This window comes from Panthera onca, chromosome X, assembly GCF_046562875.1.
Source record: "Panthera onca isolate mPanOnc1 chromosome X, mPanOnc1 haplotype 2, whole genome shotgun sequence".
NCBI classification, from domain to species: Eukaryota; Metazoa; Chordata; class Mammalia; order Carnivora; family Felidae; genus Panthera; species Panthera onca.
The window spans coordinates 27,445,363-27,468,024 of record NC_138357.1 but is presented as its reverse complement, the minus strand read 5'-3'; the positions used below and the strand labels follow the sequence as shown (position 1 = coordinate 27,468,024).

The 22,662-nt window shown below is 35.9% G+C and overlaps 1 protein-coding gene across 8 annotated transcripts in view; it reads left to right on the top strand.

The window, feature by feature from the left end:
- The window catches only part of STAG2 (STAG2 cohesin complex component), a 139,282-nt gene that overhangs the window by 102,773 nt on the left and 13,847 nt on the right, over positions 1-22,662 (top strand). For all 8 annotated transcript variants that reach the window (XM_081793149.1, XM_081793153.1, XM_081793146.1 and 5 more), the window contains 6 exons: positions 5,638-5,812; positions 9,963-10,102; positions 12,096-12,197; positions 15,063-15,211; positions 16,709-16,837; positions 21,662-21,885. In XM_081793149.1, coding sequence (XP_081649275.1) covers positions 5,638-5,812; positions 9,963-10,102; positions 12,096-12,197; positions 15,063-15,211; positions 16,709-16,837; positions 21,662-21,885 — 919 coding nt within the window. The remainder of the gene's footprint in view (positions 1-5,637; positions 5,813-9,962; positions 10,103-12,095; positions 12,198-15,062; positions 15,212-16,708; positions 16,838-21,661; positions 21,886-22,662) is intronic.

The window sequence follows — 22,662 nt, the reverse complement described above, 5'->3', positions numbered from 1 at the left end:
CTCCTCATTCTGGAAATTAATATATTGTTAAATGCTGCCATAGGTAATTTTCCCATCTGTAAAATGAATTCTGATCCTTGGACTAAGAGCCTGTTTAGTTTTAATTCCCTAATAGAGGATTAAGGTTTTTTGGACATACGCTTTTTAAATGCTTCTGTGAGGAAGACATTTTCCTAATCCTGTTATAAGAAATATTAATGATGATACAGTTAAAATGGTTATTGTGATATCAAGGGTTTTTTTTTTTTTTTTAGCCATTTCATTCTCCTTAACCTTTGCACATTGGGATAGATCCCTAGCAGTCATCACAAGTGCTATTTTCAGCAGTTTGTGTTCTGTTGGGTACTCTTTATTTATTTTTTCATTTTGGGGTATACTGTTCATTTAATTTATAGTGTATTTTTTATTTTTTTATTTTTTCATTTTTTAAAATTTACACCCAAGTTAGTTAGCATATAGTGCAACAATGATTTCAGGAGTAGATTCCTTAGTGCCCCTTACCCGTTTAGCCCATCCCCCCCCCCCCCCCCCCCCCGTAACCCTCTGTTTGTTCTCCATATTTAAGAGTCTCTAATATTTTGTCCCCCTCCCTGTTTGTATATTTTTGCTTCCCTTCCCTTGTGTTCATCTGTTCTGTGTCTTAAAGTCCTCATATGAGTGAAGTCATAGGATATTTGTCTTTCTCTGACTAATTTCACTTAGCATAATACACTCTAGTTCCATCCACATAGTTGTGAATGGCAAGATTTCATTCTTTTTGATTGCTGAGTAATACTCCATTGTGCGTGCGTGCGTGTGTGTGTACACATCATCTTTATCCATGCGTCTATCGATGGACATTTGGGCTCTTTCCATACTTTTGCTATTGTCGATAGTGCTGCTATAAACACTTGAGGTGCATGTGCCTCTTGGAAACAGCATACCTGTATCCCTTGGGTAAATACCTAGTAGTGCTATTGCTGGGTCGTAGGGTAGTTCTAGTTTTAATTTTTTGAGGACCCCTCATACTGTTTTCCAAAGTGGCTGCACCAGTTTGCATTCCCACCAGCAGTGCAAAAGGGTTCCTCTTTCTCCGCATCCTTGCCAACATCTGTTGTTGCCTGAGTTGTGAATGTTAGCCATTCTGGCAGGTGTGAGGTAGTATCTTATTGTGGTTTTGATTTGTATTTCCCTGATGATGAGTGACGTGGAGCAGTTTTTCATGTGTCGGTCGGCCATCTGGATGTCTTCTTTGGAGAAGTGTCTATTCATGTCTTTTGCCCATTTCTTCACTGGATTATTTGTTTTTTGGGTGTTGAGTTTGCTAAGTTCCTTATAGATTTTGGATACTAACCCTTTATCTGATATGTCATTTGCAAATATCTTCTCCCATTCTGTCGATTGCCTTTTAGTTTTGCTGATTGTTTCCTTTGCTGTGCAGAAGCTTTTTATTTTGATGAGGTCCCAGTAGTTCACTTTTGCTTTTATTTCCCTTACCTCCGGAGACTTGTTAAGAAGTTGCTGTGGCCAAGGTCAAAGAGGTTTTTGCCTGCTTTCTCCTAGAGGATTTTGATGGCTTCCTGTCTTACATTGAGGTCTTTCATCCATTTTGAGTTTATTTTTGCGTATGGTGTAAGAAAGTGGTCCAGATTCATTCTTCTACATGTCGCTGTCCACTTTTCCCAGCACCACTTGCTGAAGTGACTGTCTTTATTCCTTTGGATATTCTTCCCTGCTTTGTCACAGATTAGTTGGCCATATGTTTGTGGGTCCATTTCTGGGTTCTCTGTTCTGTTCCATTTATCTGAGTGTCTGTTTTTGTGTCAATACCATACTGTCTTGATGATTACAGCTTTGTAATACAGCTTGAGATCTGGGATTGTGATGCCTCCTGCTTTGGTTTTCTTTTTCAAGATTGCTTTGGCTATTCGGGGTCTTTTCTGGTTCCATACAAATTTTAGGATTATTTCTTCCAGCTCTGTGAAGAATGCTGGTGTTATTTTGATACGGATTGCATTGAATATGTAGATTCCTTTGGGTAGTGTTGACATTGTAACAATATTTGTTCTTCCTCTCCAGGAGCATGGAATCTTTTTCCATTTTTTTTTGTGTGTCTTCTTCAATTTCTTTCATGAGCTTTCTATAGTTTTAGTGTATAGATTTTTCACTTCTTTGGTTAGATTTGTTCCTAGGTATTTTATGGGTTTTGGTGCAATTGTAAATGGGATTGATTCCTTGATTTCTCTTTCTGTTGCCTCATTGTTGGTGTATCAGAATGCAACCGATTTCTGTGCATTGATTTTATATCCTGCGACTTTGCTGAATTCCATCAATCAGTTCTAGCAGTTTTTTTGTGGAACCTTTTGGGCTTCCCATATAGAGTATCATGTCATCTACGAAGAGTGAAAGTTTGACCTCCTCCTGGCCAATTTGGATGCCTTTTATTCCTTTGTGTTGTCTGATTGCTGAGGCTAAGACTTCCAATACTATGTTGAATAACGGTGGTGAGAGTGGACATCCTTGTCTTGTTCCTGACCTTAGGGGGAAAGCGCTTAGTTTGCCCCCATTGAAGATGATATTAGCGTTGGGTCTTTCGTATATGGCTTTTATGATATCTCGTGGTATGATCCTTCTATCCCTAATTTCTGAGGGTTTTTATGAAGAAAGGATGCTGTATTTTGTCAAATGCTTTCTCTGCATCTGTTGAGAGGATCATATGGTTTTTGTCCTCTCTTATTGATGTGATGAACCACATTGATTGTTTTCCGGATATTGAACCAGGCCTGGATCCCAGGAATAAATCCCACTTGGTCGTAGTGGATAATTTTTTTAATGTACCGTTGGATCCATTTGGCTAATATCTTGTTGAGGATTTTTGCATCCATGTTCATCAGGGAAATTGGTCTATAGTCCTTTTTAGTAGGGACTTTGTCTGGCTTTGAAATCAAGGTAATGCTGGCTTCATAGAAAGGGTTTGGAAGTTTTTCTTCCATTTCTATTTTTTGGAACAACTTCAAGAGAATAGGTGTTAACTCTTCCTTAAATGTTTGGTAGAATTCCCCTGGAAAGCCATCTGGCCCTGGACTCCTCTATTTTTTGGGAGATTTTTGATTACTAATTCGATTTCTTTACTGGTTATGGGTCTGTTTGGATTTTCTATTTCTTCCTGTTTCAGTTTTGGTTGTATATATGTTTCTAGGAATTTGTCCATTTCTTCCAGATTGCCCATTTTATTGGCGTATAATATTGGCGTATAATATTGCTTATGATATTCTCTTATTATTGTTTGTATTTCTGCTGTGTTGGTTGTGATCTCTCCTCTTTCATTCTGGATTTTATTTATTTGGGTCCTTTCCTTTTTCTTTTTACCAAACTGGCTAGTGGTTTATCAATTTTGTTAATTCTTTCAAAGAACCAGCTTCTGGTTTCATTGATCTGTTTTTTTGTTTGTTTCAATAGCATTGCTTTCTGCTCTAATCTTCATTATTTCCTGTGTCCTGCTGGTTTTGGGTTTTATTTGCTGTTCTTTTTCCAGCTCTTTAAAGTGTAAGGTTACATTGTGTATTTGAGACCTTTCTTCCTTCTTTAGGAAGGCCTGGATTGATATATACTTTCCTCTTATGACTGTCTTTGCTGTGTCCTAGTGGAATATAGTGCATTCTTTTTTTTTTTTTTTTTTTGTTTGATGTTTTTATTTACTTTTGAGACAGAGAGAGACAGAGCATGAACTGGGGAGGGGCAGAGAGACAGAGGGAGACGCAGAATCCGAAGCAGGCTCCAGGCTCCGGGCTCCGAGACGTCAGCACAGAGCCCAACGCAGGGCTCGAACTCACGGACGGACCATGAGATCGTGACCCGAGCTGAAGTCGGACGCTTAATCGACTGAGCCACCCAGGCGCCCCTAGAATATAGTGCATTCTTAAAGCTACAATGAAAGTATTTTAGATATAGTCATCCAACTATAAAGCGATCAGTAAAGTTGTTCCACCTTTGTGTTTGTTACTTGTCTTTATTTATTTTATTTTATTTTATTTTATTTTAGAATATCAAAACTGATTTCAGGGAAGTATTTGGAGTTATATAGTGAAAAATTTACAGTCAGTTTCCAACTGTTAATCTTAATTTTCTTATTTCCAACTCCCTTTTGTCCCTCCCATACATACATGCTTGGGCATAAATACATTAGAAAATGTTAAATGGCCAAGATCCAGTTACTGAATTTCATGTTTTTCATGCAAAAATATGAAGTATATTCTTGTAATTATTAAATTGCTGAATTTCCTGGTTTTAAATATATAGTTTTGAATTATAGCAATAAAGGATTTGGAAATTCAGTTTTCATCTCTACATTTCACATGAAAGGAAGAAACGTTTCTGTAGGTAGTAAATTGAGTTTAAACTCTTAGGATATGATTTTAATGGAGGTATACATGGATCCAAATTTAATACATGAAATATTACTTGATATATTTTCATATGACACCAAGATACTGAGCTTAATATTCCCTATTTCTTATAGTGTTCACACAGTTCCTTATGGGTTATCATATGTAATCTATATAACCTGTTGTTCAGGCCTTGGCAATTATTTGGTCATGAAATATTGGTCATGAATTATCTTGTGTGTCAGTCTTCTAACAGCTTCCAGAAATAGTTCCTGGTTAGTTCACTTGACCTGCTAGTTCACCTAATTAGTAAATACCAACATGCTTATCACTTTGTGTTCTTACTGTATATGTTGCAAAAGTTTTTATAAACTCAGATATCCTGATGGGTATAAATGGCTACTATAATAGCAAAATGAGAAGAGACTGAAAGAAGAGATGAAAGCATAAAGTGAAAGAGAAAAAAGTTAATGTGGTTAGTTCCAAAAAGGTAAAACCATAAATGAGATCTGCTTTATGCTCTGTAGTATACTCTTAGAATCTGTCTAGCAGTAGTCTTCCTTCAAATGTATTTTACTGTTGACTTTGTGACCCCGAGATTCTATGTTGATTACAATCCTTTCCCAATAGGTAATTAAAATTTTCCGGTTTCCTTCTATTTTTACTAGTGTTTGAGTCCATTTAAAACTCCTGGCCAAGTTTTTATAAAGCTCCTTAAGATATAGCATTAGCTTTATGTTTATTATGATATTATCAGGTTTGCCTGATGAGTAATAAGGAGGCACATAATTGGTTGTGTTTTTTCTCTACTTAATTACCACACATAATGAGAATGAGCATGCTTAAAAAGTACCAGAGACTTTGTGATCTCTCTTCTAAGAGATATTCTAGGACATTCCAAGTTTATATGTTATTTCATATTTAGGAATGTATAACATGAGATACGGTCATATAGTGTAGAATGGGATTTGGAGTCAGAAAACCTATGGTTGATTCCTGACTGCATGTTTTGGCAGTGTTAATATGTTCACGTCACTTAAAGGTTGCTGAAAAGGAACAATATTTGTGAAGTTACCTTGCAGTTAGTAAAACATGATTGCACATATTAGTAATCATTATTATGAAAATTACATTCTTCAGCTTTAAAAATTCAGTAAAATACTAAACTAATTTTTTTAAGCAAAAGTTAGATTCCGTTTTTGTGTTAAATATGTATCTTGTGGCAGTTGGTGAGAAACCTTGAATTATAGCATGCTGTACTTTTTTTTAATAGGCCTTCACTATTCTGTGTGATATTCTGATGATCTTCAGCCATCAAATTATGTCTGGAGGACGGGACATGTTAGAGCCATTAGTTTACACCCCTGATTCTTCATTGCAGTCTGAGTTGCTCAGCTTTATTCTGGATCATGTCTTCATTGAACAGGATGATGATAATAACAGCGCAGGTAATTTTATTGATATCTTTTTGTTAAACCTTTGTATCCAGCAGAAATTTAAGGAAGTGGTAGAATACTATTTGATATTTTACTCTGAAAACTTTAAACACAGGTTCATGTTCCGGCACATTTCTATTAATTTTTTGTAATATTGTAAAGATAATGTGATATCTTCTTACCAGTTTTCAGGTAGTTTGAACAGAATAAAGTGTTTCTTTAAGTGACCTTTTTGTTGTATTAAACTGTATAATTTCTCAATGTTAGAAAATGTTTGAAACTGTTCTGTAAATGTCTGGGGCAGTACAGAATGTTCACAGGAAAATAATTGCACCAGCCTTGCCTAGTGTTAAATTACTCTTCCTACCCTAATTACATACACAGATGCCTTACTTGAACAAGAGGTCATGGAAAAACAGTGTTGGGTGGCTTCTTTCTCGGTTTGTTTTTAATTTGAAGTGCAGTATAACATCAATATATATGAATCTCCATACATATAATGACACATCACTGCAAATCAGATTCTAAACGCCTACAATTCTAGACATGGCTTATAGCTTATTTTTATCAATAACCAGCTTTGTTTCTCAAGTATTAAAATTTAGCTAAAACAGAATTAAGAAACCTAGAGTAGCAGAAACACTGGTTAAGAGTCCATGTATTGAAGTTTATTTACTTAAAACTTTTTACCTTTGGGCGCCTGGGTGGCTCAGTCGGTTGAGCGTCCGACTTTGGCTCAGGTCATGCTCTCGTGGTCTGTGAGTTCGAGCCCCGTGTCGGGCTCTGTGCTGACATCTCAGAGCCTGGAGCCTGCTTCGGATTCTGTGTCTCCCTCTCTCTCTGCCTTTCCCCTGCTCCTGCTCTGTCTCTGTCAAAAATAAATAAACATTAAAAATTTTTTACCTCTTACTTTGAGCTGTTGGTTTAGTTAGACTTTTATTTTTTAACATTTATTTGACATTTATTGGTCAGCAGGCAGTATACTAGATGCTATGGATATAAAAAAAATGAAACAGTGGCTTTTCCTTTGAGAATTCAAGTGGAAAAGCCATACCTATTTTTTTTTTTTAAAACGTTTATTTATTTATTTTGAGAGAGAGCACATTCAGGGGAGAGGCAGAGAGAGAGGGAGAGAGAGAATCCCAAGCAGGCTCCAAGCTGTCAACACAGAGCCTGACTTGAGGCTCGAATTCCTGAACCACGAAATCATAACCTGGGTCGAAATCAAGTCAAATGCTTAACCAACTATCCAGGTGCCCTGAAAAGATGTATCTAAACACAAATAATTTCACTGCAATTTGATAAGTAATAGAGGCATGTTCACATTGTTGTGGGCTTGTAGAGAAAGTTTTAACTGGCCTGGGAGTCAAACCATTGAAATAAGCTAACATTTGAATCAGATCCTAAAAGAGATGAGTAGGAGTTTTTTAAAACTTCTATGGGAAAGCATAGTTGCATTCCAAAAACTGATACAAAATCGGTTTTGGTTTACCACCCTTTTTGTTAATTGGGTGACTGCCTCTACTACATTTATACCATGAAACTAGAAGAGAATAAGCTTGCCAATACTCCTGAGTTATCTAGGAGCTTGTTGAAATTATACTCAGTCTTATTGGACTTTTTTTTCCTATTTAAACCTTAAAAATGAAATGTATTCCAGTTTTTTTGAAAAATATAAAATATAACACATTTGTCCATATCTACCACTTGCACTTGTCAAATTTTGCCTTATTTGTTACTGATTTTTATTTTTGAAGGAATAAAGGGTAGATACAAAAGAAATCCTTGTTTTTATCCCTGCCCAGTCCTATTACTCTTTTTCCCTGGAGATAACTGCTATTCTGAATTTGCCATTATCATTCTTTGTTTTTTAATTTTATTATTAGAAGTTTATATGTCTGATAATATATAGTTTATTTTATGTTACTAGTTTCCACATAAATGGTATTATGTTGAACATTTTATTTTGCATCTTGTTTTTTTGCATTAACATTTTTGAAATCTGTCAGTGTTGTCATGGTTATAGCTTATTCATCTTGACTGCTGTTACATAATATGAATTAACTCTACTTTATCCATTTTTATGTTATTTCCTTTTTTTTATTTTGGGGGGGAGGAGAGAGAGAGAGAGAGAATGAATGAATGAATGAATGAATGAATGAATCCAAAACAGGATCCACACTCAGCACGGAGCCTGATATGGGGCTTGATCCCATGACTGTGAGATCATGACCTGTGCTGAAATCAAGAGTCGGACGCTTAACTGACTGAGCCACCCAGGCACCCCTATCCATTTTTATATTGAGGAACATTTAGGTTGTTATCAATTTTTTCCCTATTGTAGTGCTACAACAAATGTTTTCTTACACTTTTCCCCTTGAGCACATGTGCAAATGCTTTTCTAGTGCATATCTAAGAATGGAATTGCCAGATTATATAGTCTGTGTGTGTCTTAACTTGACCACATGTTGTGAAATTATTCTTCCAAGTTGTTGTATTGTTTTATTTTCCCACCAGGAACATGAGTTTCCATTGCTTTTCGTTTTCATCTAACCCCTGATGTTGTAGACCCATGGTTATTTATTTGATTTGTTTGTCTACATCTCATGAGAAGGGGAGCGTAAAACAGAGAGTGCTTCTAGAGGCAATGACAACACAAAATAACAATGGCAGCTAACATCTATGAGAGGCCCAGTGGGTGAGATAAATCTCTAACATTGTTTAATCCTTACGAGTGGCTGGTTTTCAGTAAGAAGTGGAAAAAAACCAGGGTGCCTGGCTGACTCAGAAGTGTATGTGATTCTTTATTCAGGGTCATGAGTTCAAGCCCCACTTTGGGTGTAGAGACTACCAAAAAAATAAATAAACTTTAAAAACAAACCCAAAATCAGAGCTCAAAAACTCTTAATATCTGGGCAATTTAGTCTGTAGGGGGAAAACATCTGAATACATGTACTTCCTAAGAGTAGTACTAAACAGTGATTGGAAACAGTATCGTATAGAAATCCATTACAATCACAGAGATGTTTAGACAAAGCTGGTATATTCAGTGCAATCTTTTAAAAGAGTAAACAATACATTTTAGGTTTCTAATCAAATGGCTTTGGGATTCTGGAGTATGCACTCATGATAACTTTTTCTGATGCTCTGTCTGAAATTCCTATTCTCAAAATTTGGTTTTGACTTACTAGCAGTTATCAAGGATCATCAGAGACCGGGTAAAATATTTGTTTTAAAGAACATTCTTACTTTACACAAATTAGTTGTTTGATATTGGTGATGTTATATTGAAGAGCTGACAGGATATGCACCTACTGTTCACAAAAGAGGAAATATAAATGTCTAATCAATGCACGAAAAACTTTAACTTCACTGCTAACCAAAGAAATGTAAATCAAAATTAGATAGTTTTTATAAGGAATTTCGTTTGTAAAATTTATCCAGAAGAAAATACGTAGCTTTATATATAAAAGGTATCATCACAATTTCATTTGCAGTATCAAATAATTAGAAAGAGTCTTTTGGCAGTACTTGGAGGCTATAGTCCAGTTTCCTTGACTATTCAGTCGGAAGTAAGTCTTACTCCTTGGTAACTCTGAATGTCAACATCTCACACAATGGATCTGAGTAGAAATGTGTGAAGTTACCTTAAAAAGAATGGTTCCTAGGCCAGACTTACTGAATATATGTAATATGCATAACATAAGTATGTTGAGGGTAGGGTAGGGTCGAATCATCCTTGAAGGGATAGGAAGGTTTCTGAGCTTGGCTGTCCCCTGTGAAGAGCCTTAACCAAAGACACGGAGTCTGCAGATCTCATTGGCAAACTATCCTTTAGGCAAGTGAATGAATGGGTTAGGCAAGCTCAGCCTGACTTCACTAAACATCAGTTCCTCTGACTCATTCCACTTGTTCCTGTTATGTCTTCAACAGGCAGCCTTATGATTACTGTTTGAGTTCACAAAAATTTTCTCTCTTGGGATTAAGGAACTGATCATTCACTGAGATATTAAGAGTGACTATAATTTGCATTTCATTTAAATGCTTTTTCCTTATTTTTTCAAATTCTCCAAAATAAAGGTATTTTATAGTAAGAATTAAAAAATACATATGGCAGAAGTAAAATACAAGATGGCTTAATGTTTGTAATTTTTTTTCTCAGACGGTCAACAGGAGGACGAAGCCAGCAAAATTGAAGCTTTGCACAAGAGAAGAAATTTACTTGCAGCATTTTGTAAGCTAATTGTATATACTGTGGTGGAGATGAATACAGCTGCAGATATCTTCAAGCAGTATATGAAGGTAAAGTTGAAAAATGGATAGCAACTTATTTTTATAATGCTTAAAAGAAAATGAGTGTAACACTGGCTTTTATGCCTGATTGCCATTGAATTTTTTAAACGGTAAATTACTTTTCTAGCATAAAGTAAAATTTCTTTTTTTTTCATTTTTTTTTTTTTTTTTTTTTTTTCATTTTTTTTTTTTTTTTGGGACAGAGAGAGACAGAGCATGAACGGGGGAGGGGCAGAGAGAGAGGGAGACACAGAATCGGAAACAGGCTCCAGGCTCCGAGCCATCAGCCCAGAGCCTGACGCGGGGCTCGAACTCACGGACCGCGAGATCGTGACCTGGCTGAAGTCGGACGCTTAACCGACTGCGCCACCCAGGCGCCCCAAAATTTCTTTTAAAATCTAATTTTTTCGGTAACATGACCTCATACTTCTACTCTTCCATTAATGGACATTTTGGATTTGTTGGTTCACATCTTTTACAGTATTGGAAACATGTTGTCTTAGGTTAACTAGCACTGTTAGAAATTACCTTTGTGATTTGGTTTAAGACAACAGGATGATGTTCCTCCTCTGCTTGATGTAGCATAAAAAGGGTATTGTTCCAGGAGTCAGGAGACCTAGCTGCTATAGTTCTGGCTTGGTTACTATGCAGCTCGTGACCTTGAGTAATTCAATACCTTTTGTGTCCTGTCTTTCTTCATCTGTTCCACTGTGATAACTAAGGTTCCTTTAGGCTTTGAAAATCTGATTTGATTCACAGTGGGTTATTCACAATTTTCATAAGTACCTGTGAGATTCTCTAATGTTTAAGTGGTAGTAGAAAGGATATTATTAGCGGTACTAATGAAATACGACTAAATGTGGTAGGATAGTTTTTCTTTAATCCTTTCTCAAGTAAAATCTAATTATAAATGTGAACTTTTTAAGACTTTGCTGTCACTAAATATGCAATAAATTTGTCAAAACCTAATTAATTAGTTCTCTCTTTGAAATATTTTGCTACATGATAGAACTCTCTTAGAACCATTGTAAATTTGGAATTTAAGTTATTTGGCATTATTGTTTTTAGATTTTTAAAAAAAAAACTAAGGTTGTGAAGTCATTTTACAAGTTTAAACTTTTTGACTTAGGTATTGTAAAGTCAGTTTTATTAGTCATAAGGGTATGGTTATCCTGTTATCTCTGATAGTTCTGTATTCATTTTGAAACAAGGTCTTAAATTAGAAGAAAAAAATTCATGTGCGATGAATGTATAACACAAATGTCACACACAATGAGTTTTCTTTTATTTTTTTTTTTTTTTTTTTTTTTAAATTTTTTTTTTTCAACGTTTTTTATTTATTTTTCGGACAGAGAGAGACAGAGCATGAACGGGGGAGGGTCAGAGAGAGAGGGAGACACAGAATCGGAAACAGGCTCCAGGCTCCGAGCCATCAGCCCAGAGCCTGACGCGGGGCTCGAACTCACAGACCGCGAGATCGTGACCTGGCTGAAGTCGGACGCTTAACCGACTGCGCCACCCAGGCGCCCCATGAGTTTTCTTTTAAATGTTAACAGGCTGTTAGTTTCCATAAGCCAAATTAATAAAGTTGGAAACTGCATGTGACCTGTGGGCCTGTTGTAACAATGAATAAGTTCTAAATGTAACTGGGATTATATTCATTGTCTTGATAGTTCACAAAGAGCACAAGAACTTTGTTTATATCCTTTGTGCTATTTCAGACAATGTGCATAACCTGATTACTTAGTGTTTTACTCCGCACCTCCTTAAAACCAGATCTGGAGCTTAATGTGATTGGATCTCAACTGTTTCAGAATTTACTGGTGTTAGGGATTATATACTTAGAAATTATTTTAAAGTTTAGTAACATTTTTATTCTGCCTCTGAATGTGTAAGTTTGTGGCATACTTTGTGGCATACTCACATGGCTAACATAAAATTAGCCTTATTGTCCAAAAGTTTTAGGAGATAAGGCTCTAATTTGTACAAATTTCTTTTCTAGTATTATAATGACTATGGAGACATCATAAAAGAAACGATGAGTAAAACAAGGCAGATAGACAAAATTCAGTGTGCAAAGACCCTTATTCTCAGTTTGCAACAGGTAAGATACAAAGTATCAACTTGGTTAAACATAATTAACATCTAAGAGTTTTCAAGGTAACAAGTAGAAAACTGGACAAAGGATGCAATACACAGTTCATGAAAGTAGAAATACATGATTTTGAGTCTCACTAGTAGACATTGTGCAAGTGAGATCATTTTTTGCTTTCAGACTGGCAACACTTAGAGCTATCTAAGATGTGGGAGAAATAGGTACGGTCAGCAGTATGTGTTGGTACAAGCTTCCTGGTAGGCAGTTGTTTGGCAGTGTATATCAAAATGTATAACGTGTATGCCATTTTTGGCCGCGCTTCAATTCTGCTTTTAAAATTTTATCCAAAGTGGTAATAGGACAAGTTTGCAAAAAGAGGTATATAATATCACACATGGCAGGGTTGTTTAGAATAGCAAGAAATTAGAAATAACCCAAATGTCTATCAATAAGATATTAGATGACTATATTGTGCAATGCATCTCTTGCAATGACTATTGTGTAGTACTTAAAATTGTTTTTTTCCTTTTTGGTGTAGCACTTAAAAGTCGTGTAGATCTGTATTCACTTTCACTAATGTGTAAAGATCAAATATATAGTTTGAGAATAAAATGAAAAAGAGTATAGTACAGCATCCCTGTAAAATTGAACTTCTCTGTATATCTATCTGGAAAAATCATCACCACAATTTTAGCTGTGGTTAACTTGCTTTGGTAGTTTTCAAGTGAATTTTACTGTTTTGTTTTTTTTTTTTTCATTTTCACATTTACCTTAATGAGCATTTATCAGTTTTATAATCAAACCACAATACTCATTTTCATTTTGACAGTGGTGAGGCAAGTTTAACTTCGTAAAAATCATTTGCTTAATATGCGTTTGTCTCTGGAGACCGAATGCGTATAGAACATAACCCAACCTATTTCAGTTTGATAAATTTCCTTTTAAGAAATTTAGGTATTGAATTTCTTAATCCCATTTGCATATTTGGATATTCTTTAATGTTTACTAGAGCACAAGTAGAGGAGGGGCAGAGAGAGAGAGGGAGACACAGAATTCAAAGCGGGCGTCAGGCTCTGAGCTGTCAGCACAAAGCCCAACGTGGGGCTCGAACCCACAAGCTATGCGATCATGACCTGAGCCGAATTCAGATGCTTAACCAGTTGAGCCGCCCAGGTGCCCCTGGATATTCTTTTATTTAAAAAAAATTTTTTATTTTAATGTTTATTTCTTTTTGGCAGAGAGCATGAGTTGGGGAAGGGCAGAGAGAGAGGGAGACACAGAATCTGAAGCAGGCTCCAGGCTCCGAGCTGTCAGCACAGAGTTCAACGTGGGGCTCAAACTCATGAACCATGAGATCATGACCTGAGCCGAAGTTGGACGCTCAACCGACTGAGCCACCCAGGCGCCCCTGGATATTCTTCATTAAAGTCAATAGAGGGGTCCCTGGGTGGCTCATTTGGTTAAGCGTCCGACTCTTGATTTTGGCTTGGGTCATGATCTCACAGTTTGTGAGTTTGAGCCCTATGTCATGTCTGTGCTGACAGTGTGGAGCCTGTTGGGATATTTTCTTTCCCTCCCACCTCCCCCCAATCTCCTGCTCACGTGTGTGCTCTCTCTCTTCCTCTGTTTCCCAAAAATAAATATTGAAAAAACGTTAATGGAATTTAAAAGGATTTAAGGTTGACATTTAAGTAACTTTTCTTCTCTTATAAACCAATAGCTTCTCCCTGTAGAAAGTTTAGAAAATATAGGAACTAGAAAAAATACAACATCCTTGTTTTTCACCTAACAAATACATTTTTAGTTTTTAATAGCCTTCTTAGTCTTTTATGCCTATATGAAACCTTAAGTTTTATAAAAAATTAAGCCATATTATGCATTCTATTTTCTAAGCCTGAATTTTTCATGTTAATAAAGCAATAACACTTTCATGCCATTACTTTCCTGTAATGTTTTATTTATTTTTGAGAAAGTGCAAGTCGGGGAGGGACAGAGAGGGACAGAGGATCTGAAGCAGGCTCTGTGCTGACGGCAGTGAGCCTGATGTGGGGCTTGAACTCACAAACCGCACGATCATGACCTGAGCCAAAGTCTGACACTCAACCGCCTGAGGCACCCAGGCGCCCCTTTTTTGAGCATTTTAAATGACTATATAGTATTCCATTTTATACAAGGACCATAACTTAATCAGTATCTCTCCTTGTTTAGCATTGAGGTCTTTTACTATCCTTGCCATTATAAATAACACCAAAACATTTTTGTACCTATGTATCGTGCACAGATACTATTATTCCTTTGAGTAAAGTCCAGTAATTAGAATTGTTTAGATAAAGGACATCAGACTTTTACAGTTTTCAATACAGATTGCTCTATAGAAAGGTTATCTTTCAATTATGTTTCTAGCAGGTCACAGTGCTTGTTGCATGATAGTCTTATCAGTAGTAGCCATTATTTGTTGAAAACCTTGGCCATTTGGTAGTTGAAAATTATATTTTGTTGTGCTTACTTATGATGGAAGTTCTTGATGTGAAGATTCATTATTTAAATGGGAAGTAACACATAGTTGCCTAATAATGGAGTGGGTTTCCTTTTTCTTTATATTTTTATATGCTGTTTTAATATCCAGTTAATTCCAGCAGAATAGAATTATACCATAATTAACTTAAAGAGTTCTTAATGTCAGTAACTCCCTCTAGTCTGAATGTATGAAGTACTGTAATTTTGGTCATTTCTATCATGTTCTTAAAAATCCATGTTTTAGAATAAAATACAATGCCCCATTTATGGATCACCTAAAGAATATGAGATCTTAAAAGATGTTAGTAATCTATACTTACTACAAAACTCTAACATGCTTTCTTTTTTCCCAAACAGCTTTTTAATGAAATGATACAGGAAAACGGCTATAATTTTGATAGATCATCCTCAACATTTAGCGGCATAAAAGAACTTGCTCGACGTTTTGCTTTAACTTTTGGACTCGATCAGTTGAAAACAAGGGAGGCCATTGCTATGCTACACAAGTAATCTCCAAATATTTTATTCAGCTCTCCTGTTTTTTAATCATGAAATTTTTTTGTATTTACTTCTTTTGTTTAGAATAACCAAATTCAATTGATGCTTTATTATTTTTTTTTCAAATCTGTGGCATATCTCCTTTCTTGAGAACCAGTAATAATGCTATCTCCATTAACACATGTATTGGGACTAAAACTTCTTTTATAGAAAGTCTTTGCTTTAATTAAAACAATACAAAAATCCTTATAAATTATGTGAAGAAAAGCAACACATATTCATCAGGTATTATAAAATCTCTTTTAATAGCTTTTATTATAATCTCACTGCTAGGTAGAGAAATTTTTGAGATTTGATTCAATTTTTCTCTTTCTGTGGTTCTGTTTTCTATTTTGTAGTGCTCTTTTCCCTTGTTTTGAGCCACAGCCTTCTTTCTGCCTGCATTTATTTTTTGCCCTTATCAAAATTGAAAATTATCTGACTTTATTTTGGTCATATATTTTAGCATTCAATCATGCTTTTAAATAGGAGTATATTTTAGAGTTTTAACATAACCAGCACGTGGATAGTAATACGCTTTACTTCTTAATTCTGATTGAAGAGCCTGGCCTTTGGGAATATCAAGAGGCTTGGACTCTCTTTCACGAAAGCTCTTTGTTTCATTTGTGTCTCTTTTACTCCTTGCTTACTTAGTTATAAATGTGTTAAATATCTCCCTACAGGTATTTTTCTTCTTTAAGTTAGTCCCATACCCCATACTCCCTCTCTCCTTTTACTTTGTTCTGAACATCTCAAATTCCTTTTTATGCCTTTCTGTAATATATTGGATGATAATTTTAGGTATTATTTAAGGACCACACATGTAGTGATTATTTTGAGAAAGTAATATATTATTTTCTTCTTGTAGTAGCCTTCCATTCCTTCCTCCCCAATTTCATCGGATTGTTTTTTACATAGTTACATTTTTGATAGACTATAAGAATATAACATTGGGTTGTTGTCTTGATTAGAGGTATTTGTCACTAAATAAATATATTTAAAATGGGCCCTAAGTGAAATTAAATTTTGAAATTGACTCTTAAATGCAATGTTAGAAGTATTTTTTTAATAATATTTAAATTAGTTTTAAGCGTCATAGTAGGTCTCCTTATGTCTTGAAAAATACAGACTATATATTGATCATTACATGAGAGAATTTGGGCTGTTTTCTTTGGAGAAGAGATCCAAGAATGTAGATATACCAAACCACATTCAAAGTAATGCTAGCTGGTGTGTGTGTATTCCTCTGTGTGTTTTAGTTTTAAAATAACAGTGACATAAAATGTACATGTACTTGCTCATTCTCACACTATAGGCTCCTTATTCTCTTTATTCCTCAGATTAAATGCATGGCAGAGGAAACATCTTAATAGTGGAACAAAACTATATATAGAGAGAAATTTCCTTTCTGTGTTACTAAATTTCATATTGTGACCCTTAAATGTTTTGTTTTTTTGTTGTTGCAGAGATGGCATAGAATTTGCTTTTAAAGAGCCTAACCCACAAGGAGAGAGCCATCCACCTTTAAATTTGGCATTTCTTGATATCTTGAGCGAATTTTCTTCTAAACTACTCCGACAAGACAAAAGAACGGTGTATGTATTTGCTAAAAATATTCTATTTATGTTTGTGTTGAAATTCCTGTGTGTTTTGTTTTGTTTTGGAGAGAGTGTGTGCGAATGGGAAAGTGGGGCAGAGAGAGAGGGAGAGAGAGAATCTTAAGCCTAGCATGGAGCCCGATGGGGGGCTCTGTCCCACAACCCTGGGATCATGACCTGAGCCAAAACCAAGAGTCAGAACCAAGAGATGCTCAACCAACTGAGCTACCCACGCATCTCTGTTTTGAAATTCTTAAAGATGAATTGTTACACTTGGTTTTTCTCCCTTCTGCACAGTTGTAGGATTACATTAACGCACAAAATACTTTATGCATCAAAAAATTCTACAATTTAAGGATTATAACTGTATATTATGCGTACTACTCCATTTTAATTCCTTTGTTGCCCTTCAGTGTAGTTGTGGCTTTAGAGTTGTTACTTGAATGCTTTATGTATTCTTATCTGCATTCTTCACCTTAACCTAATAGACAATAATATCAGTAATTCATCCAGGCTCATGTTAGTCTCTGTGTCGAGCTGTGACTACACTGGAAAGTAGAAGTTTCCTTTTTATCTTTTTTGCTTTAACCGACTAGTCCTATCCTCAGCAGACCAGTTAGACAGAATTCTTTTCTAGTGTGGTCTCCTAAAATGGTGACTTATATTCTAAGAGAGCCCAAGTGAAAATTCTCAAAATTTACTCCCCTCTTTGAGGTATAAAAGGGCAGAGGAATATGAGTAACTCATAGTACCTCTTCTGAAAGTCTACCAGTATTTTGCACTGAAAGATTGTGTAGGTTTTACATGATTTTCTGAAGCAGACAAAACTACTCTCTTGTGGTAGAAATCCCTGTAGTGGTTACTTTTAGGGTTGGGGGTGTTGAATGGGAAAAGGAACATAAGGTAATTTGTAGGATCATGGGAATGTTCTTTATCTTCATAGATGTGTAGGTTATGTGACTGCATTAATTTGCAAAACTGATCCAACTGTCTTCTTAAGTTCTCTGTACTTTATTATATATAAATTTATCTCATTTAAAAATTACATTAGCACTATTAACCAGAGAAATCGAAATTATAAAACAATGAAAAATCATTTCTCACGTAGCAGATTAGCAAAAATTAAGAAGTCTGATAGTGCAAAGTATTGTCAAAGATGTGGAGAAGGAGACTTTTATCCTTGTTGGTGATAGCGTAAATTGATACAAGACCACTTTGTGAAGCTATTTGGCAGTGTCTAGTAACATTTAATATTCTCCCTATCTTATGATCCAGTAATTCTGTTCATAGGTAGATACCCTAGAGAAACTTACACATGTGTACATGGAGAACCATAAAAGAATTTGACCATTGCAGGTTTTGAATAGAGGAAAGGTCAAAACAACATCTATAATTAGAAAATGAGATCAATTGATTGTTATACAATAGGATGTCATAAGCAGTCAAAATGGTTAGATCTTTTCCAAAGTAAACATAATTTCTTAATTTCATTAAACACCCAGTCATTGTTCAAATTTCTAGTAGTCTCATGCCATAAATTACTTTTATTTGAGAGAGAGAGAGAGAGAGAGAGAGCGAGCATGAGTTAGGGGCAGAGAGAGAGGGAGAGAATCCCAAGTAGGCTCCACGCTGTCAGTGCAGAGCCTGATGCGGGGCTTGAACTCCCAAATCGTGAGATCATGATCTGAGCCAAAACCAAGAGTTGGACACTCAAGCAACTGAGCCACACAAGCGCCCCCAAATTGTAATATATTTAAAGTGTGCAGTATGATGATTTTGTATATTTTGAGAAGATTCCTCTGATCAAGTTAATTAACACGTCTGTCACCTCACATATTTACCCTGTTGGTTTTTTTTGAGAATACTTAGATGCTCCTCTTTTAGCAAATTCCAATTATACAGTGTAATAATAATACACCAAATACACCATCATCAGCTATAATCACCATGTTATATGTTACTCAGATGTCATCTTTAAAAGCTCTTTTCTCAGAGCCTAAATGTCCATCAACTGATGAATGGATAAAGAAATTGTGGTTTATATACACAATGGAATACTACGTGGCAATGAGAAAAAATGAAATATGGCCTTTTGTAGCAACATGGATGGAACTGGAGAGTGTGATGCTAAGTGAAATAAGCCATACAGAGAAAGACAGATACCATATGGTTTCACTCTTATGTGGATCCTGAGAAACATAACAGAAACCCATGGGGGAGGGGAAGGAAAAAAAAAAAAAAAAGAGGTTAGAGTGGGAGAGAGCCAAAGCATTAGAGACTGTTAAAAACTGAGAACAAACTGAGGGTTGATGGGGGGTGGGAGGGAGGGCAGGGTGGGAGATGGGTATTGAGGAGGGCACTTTTTGGGATGAGCACTGGGTGTTGTATGGAAACCAATTTGACAGTAAATTTCATATATTAAAAAATAAAAAAAAATAAAATTAAAAAAAAAAATAAAAAAATAAAAATTAGAAATACCATTGGAAACAATTCAAAAAAAAAGAAAAAAAAAAAAAAAAAAAAAAAAGCTCTTTTCTCGGGGCGCCTGGGTGGCTCAGTCGGTTGGGCGGCCGACTTCAGCTCAGGTCATGATCTTGCGGTCCGTGAGTTCGAGCCCCGCGTCGGGCTCTGTGCTGACAGCTCAGAGCCTGGAGCCTGTTTCAGATTCTGTGTCTCCCTCTCTCTGACCCTCCCCCGTTCATGCTCTGTATCTCTGTATCAAAAATAAATAAACGTTAAAAAAAAATTAAAAAAAAAAAATAAAAGCTCTTTTCTCAACTTTACTGAGATATTGTTGACATACAACATTGAACAATTTTAAGGTGTACATTTTGATTTGATACACTATATATTGGAAAATTATTAACACCATAGGATTAGCTGACACCACTCTTCCAAAAATGGTTAGATTTTTGAAATATAATTTTGAGTGTAAAAGTCAAAGTACAAAACTGCTATAATAGTTATAGACAAATATATATTAAAAATATATTATGATTTCACTCATGTGGAATTTAAGAAATGAAACAAACAAAAATGATGGGGAAAGGCAAACCAAGAAACAGACTCTTAACTAGAGAGAACAAACTGACAGTTTCCAGAGGGTAGGTGAGTAAGGGGATTTATAGGGGATGGGGATTAAGGAAGGTACTTGTTACGATGGTACTTGTTATGATGAGCACCAGGTGTTGTTGAATCCCTAAATTCTAAACCTGAAACTAATATTATACTGTATGTTAACTAACTGGAATTGAAATAAAAACTTGAGAAAAATATTTATTAAAAATATTAAAAATATGCATGGGGATGTTAAATAGCAAATTCAGGTTAGTAGTAAGCCTTTGTGGCAGGGAAGATGACAAAGGGAAATAGCATCAGGGAGGGCCCCTTATCTGGAATGTTCATTTAAGCTATGTGGTGGATACGTAGCTGTAAATCTTTCTACCAGTGAGTATATTTTGGCCCAAGCTCCATATCTTGCTGCAGATTGGTAACAGTTTTCAGAATGATGGCCAGTTGATAGTCTCCACTTTGAGGAGTATTGTACTACTCTGTATACCTGGAATATAATTAATAAATAGTGAACTAACCCCAAGCAGTATCTTTGTAACTGATTCCTCCTATCCTTTGTCTTTAATGGTGTTTAAAACTGGTGATTTTGAATTGATTCGAATTAGTCATTATTGTGACAACAGATTATTTGGGTTACACATTATAGTTAGTTGACAAAAATTGTGTTCATGTATTTGAAACATAATTTAGACAATAAAGCACTGAACTCTTAGTGTCAAAAGTCTGGGAATTTGAGGGGCACCTGGGTGGCTCAGTCGGTTAAGCATCTGACTTCGGCTCAGGTCGTGATCTTGTGGTTCGTGAGTTGGAGCCCCGCATCGGGCTCTGTGCTGACAGCTCAGAGCCTGGAGCCTGCTTCTGATTCTGTGTCTCCCTGTCTCTGCCCCTCCTCTGCTCACGCTTTGTCTCTCTTTCTCTCAAAAATAAATAAACACTTTAAAAAGTCTGGGATTTGAATCCTGGCTGTTGCTTTCTCATTCTTATCCTTTGCTTCCTCATCTGTCAAGTAAGGAGAATATCTCCCTCACAGGACTATGAGACTAAAGTTAAAGAACCCAAGAATAAAATGCCTAATACATAATGTAGTCACACAAATGTTAGTTGAATTGTTATTGCTATATTACATATAAACCATGGAATCCTCATGATACTTGGACCCATGGATAAATGTATGACTTCCATCAGGCTGCAGATAGAGGCCATAGCTTTTTCATCTTTGTACCAATCCCCAGTGCTGAGGACATAGTGACATAGTGGATGCTTGACAAATACTAAGCTGAAATGCTCTGGATTATTTCATTTAATGAAGAATCTTGATAGAGACAAAATACCTTGTCACTGTACCAATGAGGCTGAGATTGAATCATGAAGTAATGTGTCCCTGCATGTACAGCTAGGGCTTGGTGGAACTGGGACTAGAACCCAAATTTGTGTGATTTTCAATCCAGTTCTCTTTCCAGAAATATTATTTGGTTCTCCTAGCAGAAGACCTGTAAAGTTAGGATAGAACAGAAAGAAACATAATGGAAAAGAAAACACTAAAATCCTTGAGTTGTTACTGTGTGTTTTGAGGAAATGTTTGTTTCATTCTAATTTACTTTTTGTTTAAGTCTAATTTAAATCATTGTTCCATATGGTATGTGAGCCTTAAGATTAGTAGGAATAAATAAAAATTGGCGGGGGGGGGGTGGGGGTTGAAACTACGGCAGTTTTATGTATCAGAGCTAATGGTTTCTACTTCTTTTTAAGGTATGTTTACTTGGAAAAGTTCATGACCTTTCAGATGTCACTCCGAAGAGAAGATGTGTGGCTTCCACTGATGTCTTACCGAAATTCTTTGCTAGCTGGTGGTGATGATGACACCATGTCAGTCATTAGTGGTATCAGCAGTCGAGGGTCAACTGTGCGGAGTAAAAAATCAAAACCATCTACAGGAAAACGGAAAGTGGTTGAAGGCATGCAACTTTCACTCAGTAAGAATATAGTTGATTCTCTTTATACGTATCCCTTATGTTTACCAGCAGAATTGTCATTAGGTTCACCTTAGTGTTAAATTTGAGCTATGTGTTGTTAAATAATACCTTGTACAGTACAGTGTGTCTAGTTATGTGTAAATTTAGTGTTTTAAGCATTTAATATACATAAATTCAGTTCTCATAACTCTTTAGGTACATCCTCATTTTTCAGATGAGAAAACTAGTAGAGTGGCTTGGTTAAGTAACTTAACCTGAGGTCACACAATTATTTAGTACCCAGGCAATCTTACTCCAGAACCCCTGCTTTTTTTTTTAATTAAAAATTTTTTTTTTTAATTTTGGAGAGAGAGCACAAACTGGGGGGATGGGCAGAGGAAGAAAGAGAGAAAATCCTAAGCAGACTCCACGCTCAGCGTGGAGCCTGACATGGGGCTTAAGCCACGACCCTGGGATCATGACCTGAGCCGAAATCGAGAGTTAGATGCTCAACTGACTGAGCCACCCAGGCGCCCCTAGAACCCATGCTTTTTAATCACTATGCTATACTGTATATGCATAGGGATATGGACTAAGTATTACAGAGCTAATGTTACCTAAGAAACCAGATTATTTAAGTGTGGAGCAACAAATTCAGAGAGGTTCTGACTTTGAGTTTCTGTGAAGAGGTCATTTATCATGAGGAACTTGGTAGAGATACAAATTTCCATCTGGAATCTTAGAAATAAGAATACATTATGATGCTTGAATCTCTTGGACTCCTAGCACTGTAGGGCT